Source organism: Cariama cristata, unplaced genomic scaffold, assembly GCF_000690535.1.
Source record: "Cariama cristata isolate BGI_N322 unplaced genomic scaffold, ASM69053v1 scaffold21016, whole genome shotgun sequence".
In the NCBI taxonomy this organism is placed as follows: Eukaryota; Metazoa; Chordata; class Aves; order Cariamiformes; family Cariamidae; genus Cariama; species Cariama cristata.
In genome coordinates this window covers 27,655-50,645 of record NW_009621851.1, presented here as the reverse complement: position 1 = coordinate 50,645, position 22,991 = coordinate 27,655, and the positions used below count along the sequence as shown (strand labels likewise).

Sequence of the window (22,991 nt, the reverse complement as noted above, 5' to 3'; positions counted from 1 at the left end):
GAAAATTAGAAAATGGCCTTCTAGCCATGTTAAAATAAAAGTCTTCAGAAATGAAATGGGGATTAGATCTGAAGTTTCTGTTTAATCTCTCACTACCATTAAATGGATGCCAAAACTCGGAATGATCAAAGGAGCAAAAGACCTTGTTGTTAAAAGTAGTACTTTCCACCAGTGAATCACATGTGAACTTACTAGATAGTAAGCTGTTGTGTCACCTATTGTAGTCCCCAGTTAGCACTGCTGAAAACTTCTACTTGCATATTGGCTCATGAACCAACGTCAAAAAAGATTATTTCCATAAAGTCTTAAACCTCTACTTAGGAAGTTTGGAAAGTTAGGAAAAATACTACAATATTTATGTGATATGAATAAAACTCTAAAAACAACTCACAGTTGCACTTCTGAAACATTTAGCAACAAGTGCCTGAAAAGAAGAAATCATTGGAAAAGCAAGACATGAAGAGTTTATCTGATATACAACCAAATGCGTTTTTAACATGTCCTCTATCTTTTGTCATATCCTCTGTATTACAGTTTATTGGCAACATTTCCCAATCCATCAGACAAGCTAACTGTCAGAGCAGATAAAGTCATGACTCTTACTTCTGTGTCTTTTTTCTCCTTTCTTAATATGTACTGTGATATTCTTTTGGCCAAACTTTCAACCTTTCTTGTACTAGGGAAAGGCTTCACATATTCAGCTACAAGGCTAGGAAAGGAACATATATTGACTTTAAAAAGGTTGCTGCCATTCTAATACAGCTTTATAAGCTACTGTTTCTTTTTGTCTCTTGCTACAGGTTTGTTTTGTGAATTTAGATGCAAACAGAGATGATTGCAACGATGAGCAAGTGAAACAGGTAACAGTTTAGGTCTTAATAATATGCCCAGTGGGTCTAGTCAGGTACACCAGGACTCTCCAATACAAACTCAGATCAAAATTCTATGGACAGATCAAAACCAGCCCTAGATTTTTAACCCTTACAGAGTGCAATGCATCAGGAATCTGAAATTATCTCAACACTAGGCCATATTTTATAACTTTTCTTACTCCCATCCCAGAAATATGTAATGGGTTGTTGCAGACTGTGAATTCACAGCAGTAGTCATGTGAGTGGACTTCTTGCTTAGCCTTGGTTTTATCAGAGAAGTGAACACAGATATGTCATACATCCAATTTTTTCATTTGACGTAATACTATGTAAAAATAGTTTCTGATGTCTCCCTTTCCTACTGCCAAAAAGCCTTTGACAATTTTCTACTCATTTAGGTCTTGTTCAGCTAACCAGTCTTTCAGTCAAACTCCAGATAGTTTGATTATGTGGTCTTGAGAAGGGGTCTAGACAAAACAGAACTAAAGGTGTGTTTTACCTCTTTAACTGAAAGTTTGGAGGGTAAAAAAAAAAAAAAAGGAATTAAAAGAAAAGAAGCTTGGTTATTTTACAAACACTAAGACAAAATACATCATGATATGCTATTTAAAATATATACCATTCCAAAAAAACCTCAAATCTGACAAAGTCACATTTTAAAGGTACGGCCTAGTGTCAGTTTTGAGTTTATATCTTCATTTATCAGTCCATTTTCATCACCCTGGCACAGCAATACGGCAGCAATACATGGTAAGTGAACAAAGGTAGGATCTCCTGGCAACGTCCAAGGATTTCCTCAGTACAAGCATTACAGTTAGATTGCTGAAACCACCTTTAGCTCATGGGAGGACAACCAGTGCTAGGACCTGGTCACCTCCTGCAAGTCATTCATTAGCAGGAACTGTTTTTCTATTCTGTTTTCTGCATCCTGGATCTGTGAAAATTCAGATGTCAAAAATAAATACGGCTTCTTACAGCAAAATGATTTTTCTGTTGAATCAGCAAATTAACTGCAGAACAGATTGGGAGGTTTAACTTTACTGAAACCACAGAAGCACTGGTGATTTTCTAATAAGCAATGATTTTGTTGTTGTTTACAGCGTTTATTAAGGAACAAAAGCAAGTCATAAGGAAATACCAAAAGTTTCTCCCTCAGTCTTAGAGCTAGATATCTGTAAAAGCCAACTTAAACAGCCTTATGCAGCTACCCTTCATAACACCTGGAGATTAGATGACTCCCTCACAAGCACAAAGCACCTTTGAGAGCAGCTACATGATTTTCACCCATCAGCCCTGCAGCAGTTGTTCTTTCACCACCTGTGCTCTTCGCATGGCCCTAAGCTCTGCCCTCCCAGCAGACCCCGGTTGGTTCCCCAAAACGCTGCACCCTGACATGCCTACAGCTGGCACTCCCCACCTGGCACATGGGGGGACTGGTAACGGAGAGACCACATTTGGCCGCATTTTAGAAACGTAGTTTCTGGTGCAGAGTCAACACATTTATTAGCTGTGACTGGAAGATAATACTTTTTAGTTTTGTGTCAGTAATAAAAATTCACTGCTAGCACAGGTAACGTGTATTCTTTAAGAGGAAACTTGTTCATCACAATTTTTGTGTATAATATGCAGTTTGTGAAAATCAGCTTTGAGTGGGGTGGATTTTTATACAACACACTGATGTGGTGAAAGTGTTTCACAGAAGAATTTTAAAGATGTTAGCATAGCTGTTGTTCATATCAAATATATAACTATTTACTAACAGGTACTGTCAGGATTTCGCATTATCCATTGAACCTTGGAATGAGTTAAACTGAGGTATTTTTGGTGCAAAATAATCATCTTTCCAGACTATTCCTTTTTTATTCTGAACAAAAGGTAAGGAACTGAAGTAAAAGTTGTACAAAATGCCATGATTTCCTACCTAAGAAATCTGACAAAATGTGGCAATTTAGGAAGTAGAAAAATAGAGATACACAGAGAAATGCGTGTGATAACAGAAAGGTTATAATTTGAAAAAAGAAAAGGATGAGAACTTTTTTATAATATACTGAAATGTCAAACTGAATTGAAGCACTGAATTTAGTTATGTCAAATATAAATACTTAGCCTCATCTGAAGATCAGTCTACTGAAAAGGGAATTGTTCCCCAAAATTGAATTAGATTTGCTAAGCCAGAAAGTTTTATTATATCTAATTCACTCTGAGGAAAAATAACAGTACTGCAAGCTTATTATTTTGAAGATGAAAAGGAAGGAGTGAAGTATCATCGAATTGCACAGTAACTAAAGCATATGGCTTGGTGCCCGAGATCTGCATTCCCTTAATGGCTTTGCCATTTGATGGGCTATGTTAGTGCGAAAAACGGCAGTGGTATTTACTCCCTGTGTAAGGGGTCATCCTTAATTCCCTGTTCATAAAGCAAGCACAAAGAGATGCTTGGCAGAAAAGAATTGCAAGCACTTTTAGAGTAGGTATTGTCCTTTTGGTCTGGGCTGTGTACACTAATGAGCACCGATGTCTCCTGCACATACTGGGGACTCCCAGCAGTATCACAATACAAATCTCCTATGTTACGTAGCATCATTGATGTGACTATTACTGCTTTTGACTCTAGCAAATACATAACAGGTAGAAAATGATTGTATCATTACAAATGAAAGGTCATGAAGGCATCCAGCAGAACAGCAAAGAAATGCTTATTTCATCTGTATATTAAACACTTCCTTTATTCCGGGTTTAGTATTGCGTCAATTTGATTAGCAATTTTCAGCTAACTTTCCCTTTGGTGTCTTGCTTGTCACATGCTTGGAGGAAAACTAGAAGATTCACCCTGTTCTCATTACCATACTTACTGTCTAAACCAGAAAAGATTCAGTAACAGACACAGTGTTCTCAGTCTCTTAGGAACTCACTTGTAACAGGAAGGCCAAGCGTTTAGATGCACGAATACAATCAAGCTGTTTAGCACATGACAACGTAGGGGATGACAGACTGTCCTGCTGGACAGTTGTGCAGAAGTTTATACTGTCACCATTGTCTTGCCTGGGGCTCAAAACAAAGAATGCACATTTTAATGCTGCCAGTTCTATTTTTAATTGACTCAAAGTAGTCAGTTCAAGTAAGTTTTCTAAAGGGATGACTATAAGTGGTGCTTCATTTCAATATTAATGAATATAACTGCGCAACTCAGACTTCATTACCTGAGAGCAAAATCTGTCTTTCATACTACAGAGGTTGATCAGCGTCTCTCCAAATCTCCCCAAACTCATCAGTTCAATGAATGTACAGCCACCGAAGGAAAATGAAATAGTCCTGCTGAGTGGATTAGCATCAGGAAACCTTCAGGCTGATTATGAAGTTCCCCAGGTAAGAATCAAACTCATCTTTAAGATCACATCACATCTGTGAAGGATGGAATTTGGAAAACAGAAAAAAGGAAGCTGAAAGCAAAGACCTTGCACCAGTTTAAGAGACGAGTGGGAGTCTGCAAACATAAAAAAGAAATCTAACAAAAGTCTGTTAAGTGTGTGTGGTGGGAGGGGTGACAGAGACAGGGGAGAGATCCTGCTGTTGCCTCTAGATCCTGTGGATGTCTGAGTTGCAGCTGATAATGCTTTAAGTCATATTAGCAGTTGATCCTTCAGGGAAGGCATTGGTGGCAGAGGTGATTCATAAACCCAGATTTCAAGAGTAGGCGGAGTCGGAAGGGCAGTTGAAAGAGGTAACACTTTCTGTGCACACAGCTAGATTGAGGCACAGCTCCTACAGACTCCCTTTCAAGTGAAGTCTTGCTACTTCCCACTCTTGTTCCCAATCCATCTTCTCCCACGTGTGCACCTTGGAAAACAGCTGACAATAGGACTTGAAGATCCTAGAGGCTACTGTAAGCCTGAATGCGACAATGGAAAATACCAAGCTACATTAACCATGTCAGAGCTGATACAACATTTAGCTTCTGTCAACTTAGGAAATAATTAATACATTAATAAAAACTTGACATTTAAAAGAGCTAAAGGCAAAGTTCTCATGCTAACTCCCTCGGTCCCATTACTGCTAATGAAATGTTCCCTACCTGTGATCCAGAGGCCAAGAATTCCTTTTACTGACACCACACAGAGAAAGGAAGCAAACAATAACATTTGCTTAGAGGCATTTAATACACAAGTTCCAGAAACTTAACTCCTTATTGTAATAAAAAGCTTTTTCTTCCTTTCCATTTTTATCATACTTTATGCCTGTTCATGTGTGTGTAAAAAAAGAAAATTAAAAATACTTCAGTATTTTTTGGCCTGATTCTGATCTCATTTGGCCAACCATGAATTGGGAACAATTTCATTAAAACTGCAGAGTTATCCAGGAGTATAAAACTGTCTCAGCAAACTTGAAACATCAACAGTTATCTCCAGTTTTATCTGCTACAGAAGAAAAAAGGCAGAAAATTTTTCACCGAAATTAACTTGGATACAAAAGTCTTCATGAAGGAGGCCCTGAAACAGCCGCATTGCAAAGATCATTGAATTTTGTTATACCAATAAGCTGATCTTTAAAGACAGAAAATGCCTGGTTATTGAGCTCTCTTGCCACTTGTGACTAAGAGCTGCAATTAGAAAGATTTAAAAAAGTAAGAGCACAAGCCCGTGGTGGGAGCAGCGGAGCTCCAAACGGCACTTCCCTGGGGCGAAGATGCTGCAATACACACAAGGGTGTTTTGGGGCCTGAACAAGATGGGTCAAGTACCCAAATCATCCCCATCTCCAAAAGAGTGCGGCCATGGAGACTGGCAGCCGTCTTGGAGAGTGCAAGCAAGAGACAAATGAGAACTAACCTACATTTCTGTCTTGTAAGATGAGTAAAGCTTTACATTGAGACTAGGTGAGATTTATTGACTAGATAAGCACATGATATGTTCGTCCTTACATTTGTTTGGTTTTTCAGAGAATTTCATTTGTAAGGAGACTCGCATAGTTTTCATACAAGGATTTTCATTCTGCTTCCCCTCAGCGCTTTTCACAAGTACAACCCTGCAAACTGTAGACTGGAGAAACAGCAGGGGAATGTTTGATCTAAGGCTGCATCTGGGTTTTTACTGACATTTTTCACAATACAATGTATGCTCAACTCCAATTCGGCAACATTTTCTTAGCAGCTAGTTAAAAAAAAAAAAAAAAAAAAAAACAAAAAACAAAAAAAACACAACACCACAAGCAAACAAACAAAACCCCTCTGTCTTTTCTGTTTTACTGTTAAGACACTAATTTATCCGGTTTTCTGTTCAGACACATTTTTTAGGTGGAAAGGAAGAGCAGGCTAATAAAACACGCTATTCCAACATAATACTCATCCCACTCCCTTTATTACTAGATATTTGCTTTGCATTAACATTCAAAGACAAAAGATCTAGGATGGGGTTACATTATGCTAGATATTGTGCAAATGCACAGGGTGTCCATGGCATCTTTTGTACAGCTTAAAATCTACCACCTCAATCCAGAGTCGGTTCCACTCAAACTGGCTCCTTCCTGGGGGCCTGGAGTTAAAGCACAAGAACACAAGCTGCAAAAACTTGGCTTTGCTTCAAAGTACATCCATTCCACAAACATGGTCCTATGCAGAGATATCAACTTAGCTCAGGAAGAAGAGCAAAGAAACAAAATAAAACACTATTTTAAAACAGTCTGTAGGAACATCTAAAAGTGACCTGCTCTTAACAGTCTCTCCAGCCAGCATTTACAGGGCTACCTTCAAACCAGCACTGCAACAGAAATTATCCTGAAAGGAATTCACGCCCACAAACAATATCCTCAAGAGACAAGTAATACCAGGTGGTGTGAGACCATTAATAACAGTATATCAGATGGCTAACTCTGACATGGCTAAAACCAAGTAAGTCTCTGTCATTAAAACAAGAAGTTGATTTCAACAAAATAAAAATGCCCCTGTGATACAGCTGAGTTCACTACTAAAACGTTTGTGTAACAAAAGCTGTCAGTCCAAGCAGTCTTATTTTGGCATATATGTAACTGCACACTGTTACAAACATCTAAAAGACAAATTGTATTGCATCTTGTAGCACCGCTACATAGCCAAGGTACCACGAACGGATCACTGGTCGGCCCCCGACCAGGGAAGAAACAGATAACACACACAGTGTGAGCGTCAACTTCCTCGTTTATGGTGCAGTTAATTCCTTTTATACAAACACGTCACAGGGAGGCGGTGTCTAGCTCTCTATCTTTCCGTGACATCGCGAGATCTTCCGAATGCCGTACCCTACAGCATCTTTGCAACAAAACATTCCCGAGATATTTATAGAGAGAGAAGCTTAAAATAAGTTGGGGTTTTGGGTTTTTGGGTTTTTTTAATTAAATAACTATTCAAGATTCTTTTCCCTTCTAGTGTCCTTGGCTGGCAGATGTCTGCTTGGTTCAGTGTGCGAGGGGGGACAGGAAAAACAGCACAAGCTGCATCATTTTTGAAATAAACAAGTTTCTGATTGGACTTGAGCTCGTTCAGGAGAGACAGCTGCAGATAGCAGCTCATGTCTTAAAGCCCGAGGATGACACAAACTGCTCAGTGTCCTCAATAGAAGAAGATTTCCTCACAGCATCTGAGCACCTTGAGGATGACAACGAGGCTGATGAATATAAAACTGGTAAAAGCAACAGGACTAAGCATAATTGTGCTGTTGTTCATACTGCAAAACAGCCATGGTAATGATCACAGAAATTGCACTTGATGTTAATCCATGCATATATTTATTTGTAATTTAGAAAATGGACAGCCATTCATATTTTTACACTATTGGTCAAAGACAAGGATATATGGGTGTGTAGTAGTTTTACAGAGCAGTAATGTGTTACACAGTTGTGCAGATGTTTTCTTTTTCAAGTTATAGGGTACTCTGCAGAGACTGATTTCTTATTTTTCTTTTAATAGGACATGAAAAATTAAGTGTTTCAGAAGCATCTTCAGATGTCAAAAAAAATAAAGGCAAGGCATTTGAAAATCTCCACTACAGAAAAGCCAGGTTGCCGTTCATTCTTGAAGGGAACTGCATTAATAAAGATAATGCAGCTACTAGAGTCTCTGAAGCTGTGAATGTTGTGGCTGAAGATGTCATCTTACAACCCGAAGATAAATCAGTCCAGGAAATACCGTGGCAGGAGGAACTAGCTGGAATAGCTACTTCATCCTTTAGTACTACTAATTTGAGTAGTGAGGTTGAAAATTCCTGCTCAGTGCACGTGTTAGATGATGAATCTTTAACCAAAATGGCTAAAGAGGAGCTGGGGCCTCTGTGTGACCCAACAGCGAAACACAACAGTAAGACAGACAGAGAGGATTGTGCAGGTATCAGGAAAACTGATCCTCCCTTGCAAAATGAGCAGGCGACTACAGGTCAGTATGCCACAAATTTAGCAGAATCTGTTCTGCAAGATGCATTCATTAGACTTTCACAGTCTCAACCCACTTTTAGTGAGGAGGCTGCAGTCAGCATCTCTGTAGGAACCTCCTGTAAGTCAGAAGAGGTATCTACTTCCCAATCGTGGAATGAACTTCCAAAGATCGTCATAGTGCAAAGTCCAGACAGTTCTGAGAATGTATTTGACTGGCCAGGGTCTGCCTTCCCCATCCCGTGCCACTGGACTGAATCAGAAAGTTCTGCTGAAGTTTCAGATTACTTTGAGGAAGAACATTCAAATGGACGTGGCCAGAGCGCACTGGAAGTGGCTCTGGCTTGTGCGGCCACTGTTATTGGAACCATTTCCAGTCCCCAGGCTGCAGAAAAATTCAAATGGGATCAAGAAGCCACAGACTCTAAAAGTGGAGCAGTTGATAATGAAGACCTACACACAGCATCTTCACAGCTACTTGATGACTATGCTGGCACAGAATACTCATTTCCATCTGCACTGTGTGGCATGACTCAAGTTGCAAGTGCTGTAGCTGTCTGTGGTTTGGGGGAAACGAAGGAAGAGAAGTACCCTGCAACTTCAAGGGGACTCCTGTCTGCTGCTCAGACCTCTGCAGCCATTACTCTTCATTGTAGCATAGCTATAGGAAGCAGCATGGAGAAGCTAAACGAAAGCATTGCAGAGGCACTTCTCAAAGAGGCATCAATTATTTTGACAAAACCCAACACATACAAAAATGTAGGGCATTTTATGGAATCCATAAATGGAAAAATTATTGAAACAGCAGTAAGGCCACAGATTCCACACACTGATGAAGTAATCCGGGATGAACTTGCACAAAACTTATCCAATATTATTCTACGACATTCTATGGAAGAGGTTAGGAAGAAGAGACAGCTACACTCACATTCAGAAAATGGCTCAAGTACACAAGACATTTTCATGGAGACTGCAAATGAGTTGCTTTTTAACGTAATATATTTCACTTACAAGAAGATGAATGACATAAGACAAGTTGAAGAGTGTTCTCCTCTCTTTTCTGAGGGCTCAAAAGCAGAGAAAGTAACAAGAGCAGAAGGGTGGTCAACACAGGCAACAGCACGTGAAACTTCACATAGCCCCCTTGATCACCCTGCTGTTAAGCCATTTGGTACATCCTACAGCACTGGTGCTAGCAAAGATCTTGCAAACGTCACAAACACTAGGAAAAACAACATGAAAGATGTAAATAGCAAGGAAAATGCCACACTGAATTCAGAACCAACAAGTAGAGCTACAGGGCATAACGCACTTGTTACAAAAACGTCTCCCAAGAAAAGATACCTGAAAAGAACTGCAAGAGAGTGTTACAAATCCCCAAATCAGAGCAACAATCACCAGAAGAAGAAAGACTACAGATCATTCTCAGACAGAGAAAATACATTTGCAAACAATGAATGCAGGCATGGTGTTCAAGAACAGCTGTCTTTCAGTGCCACCACAAATGCAGAAAACAAGGCCAAGCATAAGTGTGATGCTGTGCTAAATAACGATGTTCAGGTTAGCTTGTCTTTATTAGGAAATCATGTCTTGCTTCCTTCTCAGCCTGTGCTACAGGTGAAACATTCAAGGGACAAATACTGTATAACAGATTTTGCAGAAGAATTGGCACAAACAGTTGTCTCTATGGCAACAGAAATAGCTGCCATTTGTCTTGAAAATTCAAATGGAAAGCAACCCTGGTTCTGTGCATGGAAGAGAGGCAATGAATATCTGGTGACCCAGAGTTTATCGTGCAGAACCATGAAAAGGAAAAAGGAAACCCACTCTAACGGGTCAGTTGTTCGGAAGCACAGGGCACCTAGACTTAGTGAGATCAAAAGGAAAACAGATGAGCATCCTGAGCTAAAGGAAAGATTGATGAATCGGGTAGTAGATGAATCTATAAACCTTGAGGACACACCAGATTCAGTCAATATCTTTGCAAATGAAGTGGCTGCCAAGATCATGAACCTCACCGAACTCTCCATGGTTGATAGCATCTGGCAAGGTCCAAACCACCCCAGGAACAGGCTGCACTGTGAAAGATGGAGCCGAGCCAAGGCCTCAAGCTGTGAGAGCATACCAGAGGAGGACTCAGATTCCAAAGCCTCTTTCAATACCCTAGGCCTAATGAACACCTTTGGTCACCCTGTGAGCCAAACAAGTTCTGTCTCAAAGCAGTCTAGTTGTGAAAGCATTACAGACGAATTTTCAAGATTTATGGTGAACCAGATGGAAAATGAAGGAAGAGGTTTTGATTTATTACTGGATTACTATGCAGGAAAAAATGCAAACAACATCTTAACTTCCGCTTTGCAACAGGTAGCCAAGAAAAATGATCATCTTAATGTAAGACCAAGTTGCCCATCCAAACAGTCCAGCACAGAAAGCATAACAGAAGAATTTTATAGGTATATGCTAAGAGAAATAGAAAAGGAAAATAAAGATAATGTATCTTCCCCTCGGAATTCAAAGGACTGGTGTGGCAGTTTGCTACCACCCTCTCTACGATCACCTTTTTGCTTTAGGCAGTCATCAATGCCTGACAGCAGATCATCAGGCTCTAGGCTAACAGTTAATGTCCCAGTTAAGGCAAATTCATTAGATGGATTTGCCCGCCATCACCAAGATTCCTTAAGTGTACAGCCAGTCAGTACCGTGGCTTCTTCAGGTCTTTGCAAATCTGACTCATGCCTGTACCAGAGATGCAAGACTGACCAGATAACAGATATGTTGATTCACGAGACATGGGCGAGTTCTATTGAATCTTTAATGCGCAAGAACAAAATCATAGCAGATGAGGCAGAGGCTGCAGAGACAGACCAGTTTCACAGTGATTCCCCACCACATGTGGAACTATATGCAAACAGACTGGCTGCAAACATTGTTGAAAGCGGTAAAAATTTAATTGTTGTCCAGCAGGATTCCTTTGATTATACAAGCCAAGAACATGTGCTGGAAAGCAAACATCCTCAAAGCGCAACTCAGATTCAGTCAAAACCCAAAAGGGATGGAGTAAATTTGGATGAGAAAAAGGAGCCATTGAAGAGCCCTGGATGCCTCCCTGCAGGTCAGCACAGGGAAGTGCCTTTAATTCAGATAGAAACCGATCAACGAGATGAGCCAGATAGAGACTCAGAGTCCTTAACTTCATGTGGCCCTTCTGGAAAGGAGCATCAAAGCAAAGAAAAACCTCCAGAAGGTTTTGATGGGAAACACACAGTTTCAAGTTCCCTGCTAAACAGGCAAGTGACTAAACAGCAAATGAGCACATTGCTTTGGTGTTTGTTTTAATTTCCCAGTAAAAATTATTTTGATAAATGAAGGAGATAAGAAGAGAAGCACTTTTAAAGAAATAAACAGGTTAAATTCTGACTACAGGTTTCTGATGGCATAAAAACCCACCCAATCATATATCACAGTGCCAATTTCTGGAGAAAAATTACACTGAATATGGCAATACTATGGTTCTGAGATTCAAATCTAGTACTGCACAAACAAGTTTAAGTTTTCTCTCTACAGATACTGAAGTCTTCCATAGTAAAGACGGGAAAGATGGACAAAGTTTGAACTTTTATTTAGTGCTGGCTGATATCTCAATTAAAAAAAAAAAAAAATAAATCAGTGTTAGTGTAAAAGAGAAGATAGCAGAATTTGACCTGTAGTTCTCTACTATGCTTGTTCATATAACTAATGCTCTCTGTAGCTGGAAACAAGACCAGACTTCCGACAGCCTGAAGTTCAGCTTTGTGTGTATAATCTGGAGCTACAAGCCATAAAAATTCTTTAGTGGAGGAAATAAAATAGTAATTAAAAGCACCCATCACCTCCTTTGGTTCAAGACTTCTCTGGTAGAATTTAGATAGAGAAAAGAATAAAATTGCATTTTATTTTAGTTTCATTTCATGGAGTTTATACCACAGCTTACCACCCTCTCCTCACAGCTGTACTCCTTTTGTCAAGAAATCTGCAACTTGCTTTGGTTAAGGCAAAGTGTAAGCCCGGTACGAGAGAGCAGTGCAAATGTAGACGATTGCTGTGGATGCTATGAGGTTAAGAACAAGGCGCTCTCTCAAGGCACTGTCTATTTTTAACCATACTTCTTCATTGCATCTGTTACTTTAATGGTATCTAAACTGTCAATCACTTGGAGCATTGCAGTACCCCATTATCTCAGAGTGCTCAAAAGAGTGCAGGTGCTAGTGTTAGAAACCATTTTGTAGCTCATTTTATTCTAGGCAGTGCTCTGTTTTGGTTTTTGACAAAGCTCTGCTTGAAGTCAGAAAGCATGTACTTTCCTGTGTATGGCAGCAATTAGGTGGATAATTATTATAGTGTCGCTGTTCTTTCTACTCCCTCTCCCCCGCTAGCCTCCCTCTTCCTTCGAACACAACCTGCTTTTAATAAGATACATTTAGAAATCTACCTATATGGAATCTTGACTGTTTGAAAATGAAGTTGTGTCGCACAATTTATGAGCCCTTTAATAACAACTCTTCCTCTTCCTGAGCTCCCAAAATGGCTATGGGAAGTTTAAAGCAATAGGACGGGTAGGGCAGAATTAGTAACCAGAGGCTACACCTACATGAGCATTTTAGTTCAGCAATACAGTACAGTTCTGAATCAACTGGTCTCCATTTCCATGCATCGGCTCTGTTTGCAGCATGCAATGCAGATTTCTTTTAAAGAAATCTCACCTAGAGGCTGCACAAGTGTGTACCAGATGTGCTTGTACCCCTACTGGGAAGGCAAAGCTTCCAGTGGTTCTTCACATGGATTTGAACCCCTTGTGGCATGGCTGTCTGGACTAAGTCTAGTCTGAAGTAAAAACCTAAAAATACATATAATGTAGATATAAAGGCATCAGCACCATTTGCTTTGATCCACTCCTACTACATGAAATTACTTGCTATTTTATATACAGGCATATAGAAATCCAGGCAAAATATCAAGCAGACGTATAGTCAATTGGGGGGCGGGGGAGGGGGCGGGGAGGAAAGCCACACAGGCCTGGGGAAGAGGTCTTCAGCAAGGAAAAAGAGTTGGTTTTTTGTACGTAGGCAGTGCAACAGACCCAGTCGTGTCACAGTCACACAGAAACTGTTCCAACTGACGGTTCATGAGTAGGGAACTGTCAGTTCAAAGCATCGCTAGTCTGAGATGTAATTGCATAATAAATCAAACAAAACCCAAAATACCAAGTAACAACGCCGACAAAAATCTCTTGTGTTTTGCACCAAGTATTAGGTGCAACCTGCCCTGTATTAAAAATCTGAATAACACCACTACCCTGTGACCTGGCTGCTCAATGCCTTCGTGTTACTACAGATGAATTTTGTACTTGAGGGGTCAGGGATGACAGGCATAGTTATTTGACAGATGTTGACTGCCAGGTAGAGCAGAGGCCCTCAGGCAAACAAGTCCCTTTCTCCCTGTACAAGAGGCTGCCTCTCTCGCTAGCATCCAGCATTAATGCAGCAACTTCTCAGTTGTCCTGAGAGCAAGAGCACAGCAAAAGGAGATATCCACAATGATAGTGTCTCAGTATATTCTTAATTGAGTTAATTACTTGGGAGCAACAGAACTTTTGGGGTGATCTGTTGCTCTAACTGAAGACGGGGTGCCTCAACCATAACTAGAAGGTGAAAACTTCTCTAGAGGGATCCTGCAGAGGGTTGCCAGTACGCATTACATTGTTTTAATCACAAAGTTGCAAATGCAAACCATCCAGTAAATACAACAAAACTACAGTTTTGCTTTAATTTTTATTCTGGCCCTGCAGTGATATAATTAATTCTTTCTTATAATTCAAAAAGAGGGGGGTTGGGTTATTATACTCTGCCTGCATATCAAAAGTCTCACAGTAAGTCTCACGAAGTCCAGTTTGGTTCTGAAAAGTTACTGTAAAGATCCCAAGTAATGCAGAAGGTTCCTGGAAGGCTGAGTCGTTAGTGATTCACAACCCACAATACTTGCCTACTTTTACTTTTGGACCTCCTTTGGATCTACAATGCTAACAAGAGTAGAAAACCTTGGCAAGAAACTTATTCACCCATTACTAGGACAGGGATTTAATGCCAATATATATTTCCAAGAAATGCTGTCATTCTGCACTAACATATACCACATATTTCAACCTCTGATTGACTGAACTGTATTAAGCAATAGGCCTATGCAGTGAGCAGTTCTTTTTGTACATGTAAAATCTTTTTGTACAAGTTAATTCTTTTCTAAGGATAAGGCTTACTTTGTTCTGTGTTTGTTTGTAGCAGTCATAAGAAGATCCTTTTTTAAGAGCATCTCAGACCATATGTTCAACAGGACTTCATGTATAAATTGCAAGCTTGTCCAGTCTCTTGCATTAGTATAATTTGCAGCTTAGTTGACTTTAATGAGCTGGATTGCCTGAAGATTGGAGGCACAAGTTTGTTTGCCTATATTACAATATCAACTTGCCTTTCTTTTCACCTTACCAGCAACAGTCCTCAGAGCAGACCGGATGCTGAAAGCATAGCAGAGACAAAAACAGCTGAAGAATTTCCAAACCATCTCAGCAGTAGTGAAGAAAGCACTGGCAGCTGGTCTCAGCTAGCTAACGATGAGGACAATCCTGATGACACAAGTAGCTACTTACAACTCAGCGAGCGATCCCTCAGGTACCTATATTGTCTGCTCTCAATATAAAATATGGTCTAACCAACCAAACCAATGATTTGACTACCATGCATCAAGAATGAGGGTCAATAGCTCGAGATTTATTCAGAATGCTGTAAAGAAAGCCTAACGACAGAGTTCATCTCTTTATTTTTAAAAAAGGGGAAAAAAATTAGCCACATTCTGGTTCTCAGCCAGGTCTTTTTATTATTGGTGAGCAGCTAGATTCAGGCAAAGAAAAACTTCCTGGCACCACTCAAGTGCTTCAGTCCTACAGTGCAAGGGCCGTCGGACAAGCTAATTGCTACAGTCTTTCCTTTGATGTATTTGCTACTATTTGCATAATGTGTATTTTGGCATCTCCTTAGCTGAGATTGATGAGACTGCTATTCCTACCAGGTATCTGTGCACTGAGAGCAGAGATAGAGCCCTGATCTGCTTAGACTAGCACAGGGGAGGGGATTAACAGAGGATGACCGAGTTCCCTCTGAGTAGGCATAAATTCCAGAGCTCCCATTGCAATGTGCTGCTTTTTGTTCCTGTTCAAATCAGGATGTGTTTAAAAACATTATCGAGTCCTTGCAGTTTATATAAAGTGATGTTAGTTTGACTTCAGCCCTTTCACAACTTCAAGTTGAGCAAGGTTTTTTCTTCACATGCTCTTAGCTCAGGTTTTAAAATATTGTCATGCAATTACATCTTTCTCTTGGGTATTACAATGACAAGGAAGGAAGACAGTATGGTAGTGAAGCAGGGAAGAGAAAGAGTCTCTGTCAGAGAGCACTGTTGGCTAGCTGAAAAAATACTGAACAAAACTCATCTGTCAGTGTGGGTGAACATTCGTCCCATTATTATAGTATCAACCTTTAACAAAGTGCTTGGTCTGAAAGAGCTAATGTATTGTGCCTTTTGGCTCTGCATTGAAACAGAAATTGCTACAGCAAGTCTGAATGTGTGGCATGCTGACACTGACTCAGAAAAACCTGATGTGGAAAGGAACTGTCTAATCAATCCTTCTAATGTAAGGAAAAATACTACTAGTTGCTTTTCCAGTGAAAATTAAGTGGTTCAAGTTGAGTCACCACACAAAACTTGTTTGTGCTAATTGACTTGCAGTCAACATATTCAGAACCTGTTCATGAGACTATTACAATATCTGCATAAACATTCACTGTCAAATTTATAATTATGTTAGAAAGCGAACTGGTGCTATTCTTGCCTAATATTCTCAGATGTAGTACTTCATTCTTGTGAAGAAGCCAAAGAGAATACTTCCACGTATTACTGGTCTCAATAAGCACTGGCTTTAATTAAAATCTCAGTCTTTCAGAGTAGTCAGAAACATATGAGGCCATCACTGTACCTGTGGGTCCAGCAGATCCCCAGTAGTATTTGGGGTATGATGTAATACACTGAAACTACTGCTGGTTACAGGCATGGAGTCACTCAACAGGTAAGTAGTACGACGGGTAACCAAATGCCTTGCCGTAACTCACCACATGCAGAGGTTTCTGAATCTCTGCAGGTTTTTTCCAGAACATCTCTGTACCTGATAATCCTTCTTTTCAAGGACTCATGCAGACTGGTTTTTTTGTTTGAGGCCAAATGTTCATTGCATAAGCCATTCACAAGAAGATAGTCCACTTTTTTTTTTAATCTATCCAGTTTACAGCATCATTTCATACATGCTCCATCTAGAACTATTTTAATAAAAGCCTCATTATTTTGAGCAGATTAATGCGCTTCATTCTGGGAACAACTTGCTGAGCACAATTGAATTTCTGGAACTGTGCATAACAGGAGGAAGCCTCCTCACTTTGCTTTGTACATAAATAAATTTTAAAAAGATGTATGGAGACATGTTCAGTGCAGCTTGGCACTAATATTTAAACTTTTGCTTTGTCAGCAATGGCAACAGCAGTACAACCAGCAGTCTTGGCATTATGGACCTGGAAATTTATCAGGAGAACGTGCCATCTTCTCCTATGATTAAGTAAGTAGTCACTGAAGTGAGACTTGATGTTTAGTCTAATTTTAACTACAAATCGTTTACAATCATTTACCATCTCGGCCATCTAAAATGTGCCAAACCCTGCTTTGCACCTGCTGCTGAGCTGCCATTAGTTTCAGAAAAAAAGCATATGCAGGCGTCTGTGCAAAGTGATAGCCCCAGGCAGCAAAAGACTACAAGAAAGCACACCCAGGTGGATCTCTCAAGAGAATATGGATCCACCAACTGCTCTGCCTAAAAGGCAGTTTTCTGCAGTATCAGTTTCCCATTGTGTGAACTTTCTTCTCCCAATAACTTCAAATATTGTCAAAACTCTACTGTAATAGCAAGTAAGGTCAAGCAAATAAAGATCAATTGAAGTCAAAGGAAAAATATGATAGCATTCTTTCCAAGAATAATAATAATTTGCCCAAAGTACACTTTATCGATTGTTTCTGGGCATGTTTCTACCGAGCATGCAATTAAATTATCAAGAGATGCGCAAATACCTGCCTAAAGATTCTGGTACCCTGAAACACGGTAAAACCTGCCAGCTGGTGAACGTCACGATGCAGTCAGGGCATGGCCACTGCGGAAGTGTATAGACTGTACATCAGGCATTGAACTTGGGAACTTTGTGAAGTCAGTGACGCCCGAAAATCTTCATAGCTCATTACCAGACTATACTACAACTGTCCTGCTTTTGAGAGGCTGTCTTTTTGTAAGAAATCTGGGCATTTGTATTTCTATAGAGTTACACGCATTCTCTCTCAGCTGCCGATTTGGAGACTAACCTTGTTAAAACATCCCCATTTTCACAGCAGGCAGTGATACCACCTACACACATTCCTAAAGATGTTCCCTAAAGGGTTCCTAAAGATGACCCCTCTCCCTTATATTTCTGAGGACCAAAGGGATAAATTTCTGACTCCCCTTGTTAGCTTTCCGAGGCTATTCTCAGGTGTTAGCCCATGGGCATGAGAAGTTTGTACTTCCACAAATCAAACTCAAGGCACAGAATACATCTGCTGTTCAAACAGAAAATTGGGAAAAAAATCTAATGGGGAGGAAGTTATTAAGCACCTATGATTCTAAGTCATGACAAACCATACATTGCATGGTGCCATTTTATTCTTTCTTCTGACATCTTGCAGTACCCACTACACGAGTATATATATTCTTGATTCCTTGAAGCCTTGGGGAAGATTCTGAAATCATATGAAGGAGAGTGGTAAAGAGTAGTATCCTCCTATGCCAGAAACAAAATCTTACACTTGCAGCATTCCCGCCGATTGAGGGCAGAATGGGACAGTCTGGAAACGCGGACTGTAAGCGCTGTCCCTCCAGGAGCCACGGAACGCAATAGCCGTGACATCAATAGTGAATTTGCAGCCTCCTGCCACATGTACATGAGCATGGATACTGTGTCAGAAATGGAAGCTGAAGCAGTGACCACACACCTGGAGTTTGTTTCTTGTAGTTTAAGAGGGAGATGGTACATAAGAAATTAATATCTTTGAAAGTTTTTGCAAAGTGTAAACAGAATTTGTTTATCCAAACAGCTGATATATTTAAAACCAGCAGTAGCTGAAATAGTTATGATTGTATTTAACTGTGAAAGATAAAATTAGAAAGCAAGACTGGAAAAGATTCAGCCAGGGAGTATAGCACTGCAAAATGCAGACTTTTTAACTTCAGTATTTCCGCCTAGGTTACAAGACTTGCTATGTCTTACCATAACATCATTTGCTTGTCATTATGTAAACTGTAAATATACACAGATCCTAGTGAAATGAAATACACAGTGCAACCGCTACTTCATCCTATTATGGGAATAATGCTGCAATTCCTGTAGTTTTTCCTGATTTACAGATTAAATAAATGAAATATATTCAGCATTTTATTTTTTCATCCTATACAACTTTCTTCTTGCAGTTTTCTAGGATTTACATTGAGGGAGAAGTTTATCCATCATGAAGCAATGTTGTAGACTGTTCCTAAATATCACTAATAAGTTTTGTTGTTCTTTGTTTCTAAGTGAATTAGTAGAAGAAAAAGTTTTCCTTAAAGAACAGACAGAAAACACAGAGGGTAAGTTGAACCATATCAATTAAAGCATACAATTTGAAGTTAACGTAACTAATTGCACAGTAACTGTTGGGATTATTTTTCCAGAAAGTACTGCTGCGCTTTCAGTGGGAACAGCTAATTGTCAAAAGGACCTACTGGTGATAAACTTTGATCTGGAACCAGAGTGCCCCGACATGGAGCTGCGAGCCACCCTGCAGTGGATAGCTGCTTCTGAACTTGGCATACCAACCATCTATTTTAAGAAATCTCAGGAAAACAGAATTGAAAAGGTAGTATTTACAGAATTGGGCCTACTATTAATTCACTTTAATCACAGTAGCAGTTATGATTTATTGACGTCACTGAGCTTAAAGGCAGATGCAAAAACATCTTCATTACAGCAAGATGGCAACATTACTGTTTGTTACAGAAAGTGAGGAGAGGATTAAACATATCAGAATTTAAGGTATGTGAAATATTTAGTAGATTGTCCATGGCACAAGAAACAGTATCACCATGAGACCTTCTCCAAAGCCTCTATAACATGCTTTGATGAATCTATTCACTTTTTCTTATCAATGATGTGTTAAGTATCAATGCCAAAGGCAGAATTAAGAGAGTCCTTTATGTGGCTGCATTTCAAGGGTTGCAGATGACTACAAGCAGCTAAGCATGTAGCTTAAAAAATAAAAATAAAAATCACTTGCTTGTAAACATTACACATACAAAGTTTTGCTACTCGCCAACAGTAAGAGCTGACTGTGATGCAAGACGTAAGTGAGACTTAAGATTTCCAGCTTTGAAATTCCTTAATCCTTATGCAGGTTCTGCCGTGCCTGCAACACTGATTAGGGCAGCCTCAGGCAGGTCTGAACTGGTGCCTGGTTGTTTGTAAATTGCTACAGCTGGGCATACAGCAGGGTACCACAGTGGCCTGACAGTTACTCCAACATTTATACAAGATCTACCATGGCCAAATGCATTGACTTTATAGTCACTTTATGCTGGCAGAAAAGCATTGCTGCTCACCAAGCAATGAGCCCACTGCTCAAATGTATAGAAGAGACTAACTGCAAAATAAAGATAACCTATATTAGCTCAGGCTCACTGCCTGATGTAACAAGACTACAAGGCTTCTGCACCAGAGCTGTTGGCAAGCGCAGAAGGTAGGCAGGATGGACCTGTCTGTGTAGGCCTATCCATATATTATTACTACCCCGAGAGACAGTTTTAGCCCAGGCAGTGACCAACAAGTGTTTCCAGTGGAGCCATATTTGCAATCACACATCTGTTACTTGGAAAATTAGACTGACCAATTGAAATATTTTGCATCATGTATGGAAATCACAAAGCACCTCCCCGGCTTGGCAATAAAAAAAAGCTCTGTGTGTGCCAGCACTCTCTCACTCCTGCTCAGGTGTAGCTTAGCCTCTGCCAACCATCATTTTGAAAGCAGAAGTTTATCTCCGGAGAGCGACAGACAGATACAGACTACGAGAACTGAGAAACCTTCTGAGGTCCTTGTCCAAACCAGAGCACCAAGAGCATCACTGAAGTCCAAAACGGCCACCAGAAGTGTAGTCCATTTCTATTCCTGAATGATTAGTTAGTGCTCCATTGTGGACACCACCAAATGCCACCCACAGCATTTCAGGAATGACCAAAACAGCCCCATTTCCAAAGTCAGCAAGAATGGCTCAAGCCTTAAGGCTTACAAAAAGTGTCACAGTATTCAAATCAATTAATGAAAAAAGTGTTACAAATCAGTATTTTGGTCTTCTATGGGAAGATCATTTCGAGTAGCTGAGATATTGTTTGATTTTCTTGAGTACATGCGTTTGGGAATCATAAACATAATTTAAAATGCATTCAGCAGCAACAGTCCAAATTGCATCTAATTAAAGAAACAGCTGTCAGCTTTACCCATGTGCTTTGGCAAACAGTTAATTCAATTGCAAAAATACACTAGAGAATAATGAAGCACATCCTGCCTACAACAGTGCTCTTGGAAATTGCGTGCCTATTAAATATCATTAAAATACATATTAAAAGTTTAGGCTTCAGTATGTAAATAGCAAACAGCTACACTAACTAAAGACACACAATATTTTCTTGTGTGGTTTAAAACTGGAAACATAGAAGGAGCAAGCTAATTAGATATTGATTGTGAAATTCAAAGAAATGAAAAGCTTTGATTTTCATTTATGTGCTTCAGAAAAAAATGGGACCAGATGTATGACACTGTGAAGCCCATTATTAAGCACAAAGTGGACAAAATTCAGGATTTTTTATAGCTGCTTAAGAACATATATTTAAGCTCTGGTTTATCAGGAAGTTAAAAAAAAATTTAAAATATTGTCTGTGATTCAACCACAATTGTGGCATATGTCTTCGTGTCACAGAAGTTTACCCACAATTCCCTCTCACTAGTACTATGTGAATATTTAAAATACTGGCAGATGTATATGAGGAAATACAGAAAATTAAATATAAATTAAAATATAGCTAACTATAATGAAGAGGATTTTGGTTTTTCTTCAAAATGGATAGTCACACTTCCATTATTTTGACAGTGAGTTGTCAATAACAAGGAAAATTGTGATCCTTTATCCAGCTCACTTTCACTGTTCTTACTTTCATTGCAATAAATAAGAACTAACTGATGAGAGCAGCTAATTTAGAAAATGTCATGAGATCTGACCAGTCTTTGGGGAGCTATGGAGCTTCAGAAATGATGTTTTATAAATAGAAAGAACCTTTGTCTTGTGCAGTGAACTGTGTCCACTCCCTCATAGAGCAACGCATTTACAAAAGAAGGTCTTACAGGAGTTTGTGTGTATTCATTTAACAAAACCGTAGCAAAATGTTAACCAAATCCTAAGCGTGTTTTGTTTTTTTTTTTATTTAGTTTTTAGATGTTGTACAGTTAGTTCAACGGAAGTCCTGGAAAGTGGGGGATATCTTTCATGCCGTGGTGCAGTACTGCAAGCTCAGTGAGGAAGGCAGAGAGGCGACACCGAGCCTGTTTGATTGGCTTCTCGAATTGGGTTAAGAAAGTTCAGCCGTTCAGCGTTTTTGTTTTATTCCAGTTTAAAGCAGCAGTCGTTTGTGTAACGCTCTGATTTCTGAACACCACTGAATAAAATGAGCAAAGATGTACAAACTCTACAGAAACAGCAAACTTCTGTTCTACAGCTGAACAAGGAGCAAAGTGAAGTCGAGGTGTATTGTATCTTTCTGTGTCATGAGGACTCTTGACATATTGTGCTGTAAGGTGTTCTGTACCAGGAGGGGATGGATTTTTAGATTTCTGGATTAATGGACTACACAGTAAAGGCTTAATTAAGAATCTAATATGTTCCATTTTCATCCATTTGATTAAATCAGTCAGCTAAAATGGGATAGTACACTAACATTCATTTTTAAAACACCAATGTTTGTACAGTTTAACTATTAGAACCAGAGTGTGCTCCATGATGCCTAGAGACACCCATGTCCCTAGATAATCTATATTTTTTTTAAATCCCCATAGACTGCTAAGGGGTAAAAAACTTTTGAACATTTAACACCTTTGCAGTTAGACAACACAATAAAAAGCTGCTGAACACACATTTTAGTTTCTTTCCATGTGATTGTTTCTCTTCCATAGCTGTTCCCAATTCCAGTCTTCTTCTCAAGGAAATAAAATCTAGACTCTCAGTTACTGCCCTTACAAAACTCCTTCCTTTTCGCTTGGAGGCAGCGCAGTTCAGCATAGCTACACCTAGAACATCCCTGAACACAGCTCTGCGAGTAGGGCAGCAGGTTTCTAAGCCCTGTCCCACCACAGACCTGCCACCTCACCGCAGGCGTCGTTTCACCTCTGTGCCTCAGTGTCCCTACCTGGTAAGAGGGAGTAATGACACTACAATTGTTACGTAAAGTGCTTCTGTTTAAAGCACTATGTAACATGCTACATAGCAGTTAAAA

General features: G+C 39.7%; 1 protein-coding gene across 1 annotated transcript; it reads left to right on the top strand.

The window, feature by feature from the left end:
- Positions 1-800: 800 nt before the first annotated feature.
- Positions 801-22,696, top strand: SPHKAP (SPHK1 interactor, AKAP domain containing; the record flags this gene model as incomplete). The annotated part of the gene is made up of 8 exons (XM_009702140.1): positions 801-860; positions 4,104-4,238; positions 7,269-7,524; positions 7,809-11,553; positions 14,785-14,964; positions 18,991-19,043; positions 19,128-19,312; positions 21,931-22,696. Coding segments are annotated over 8 exons (4,758 nt in total), but the record flags the coding sequence as incomplete, so codon positions are not given.
- Between the last annotated feature and the right edge of the window lie 295 nt (positions 22,697-22,991).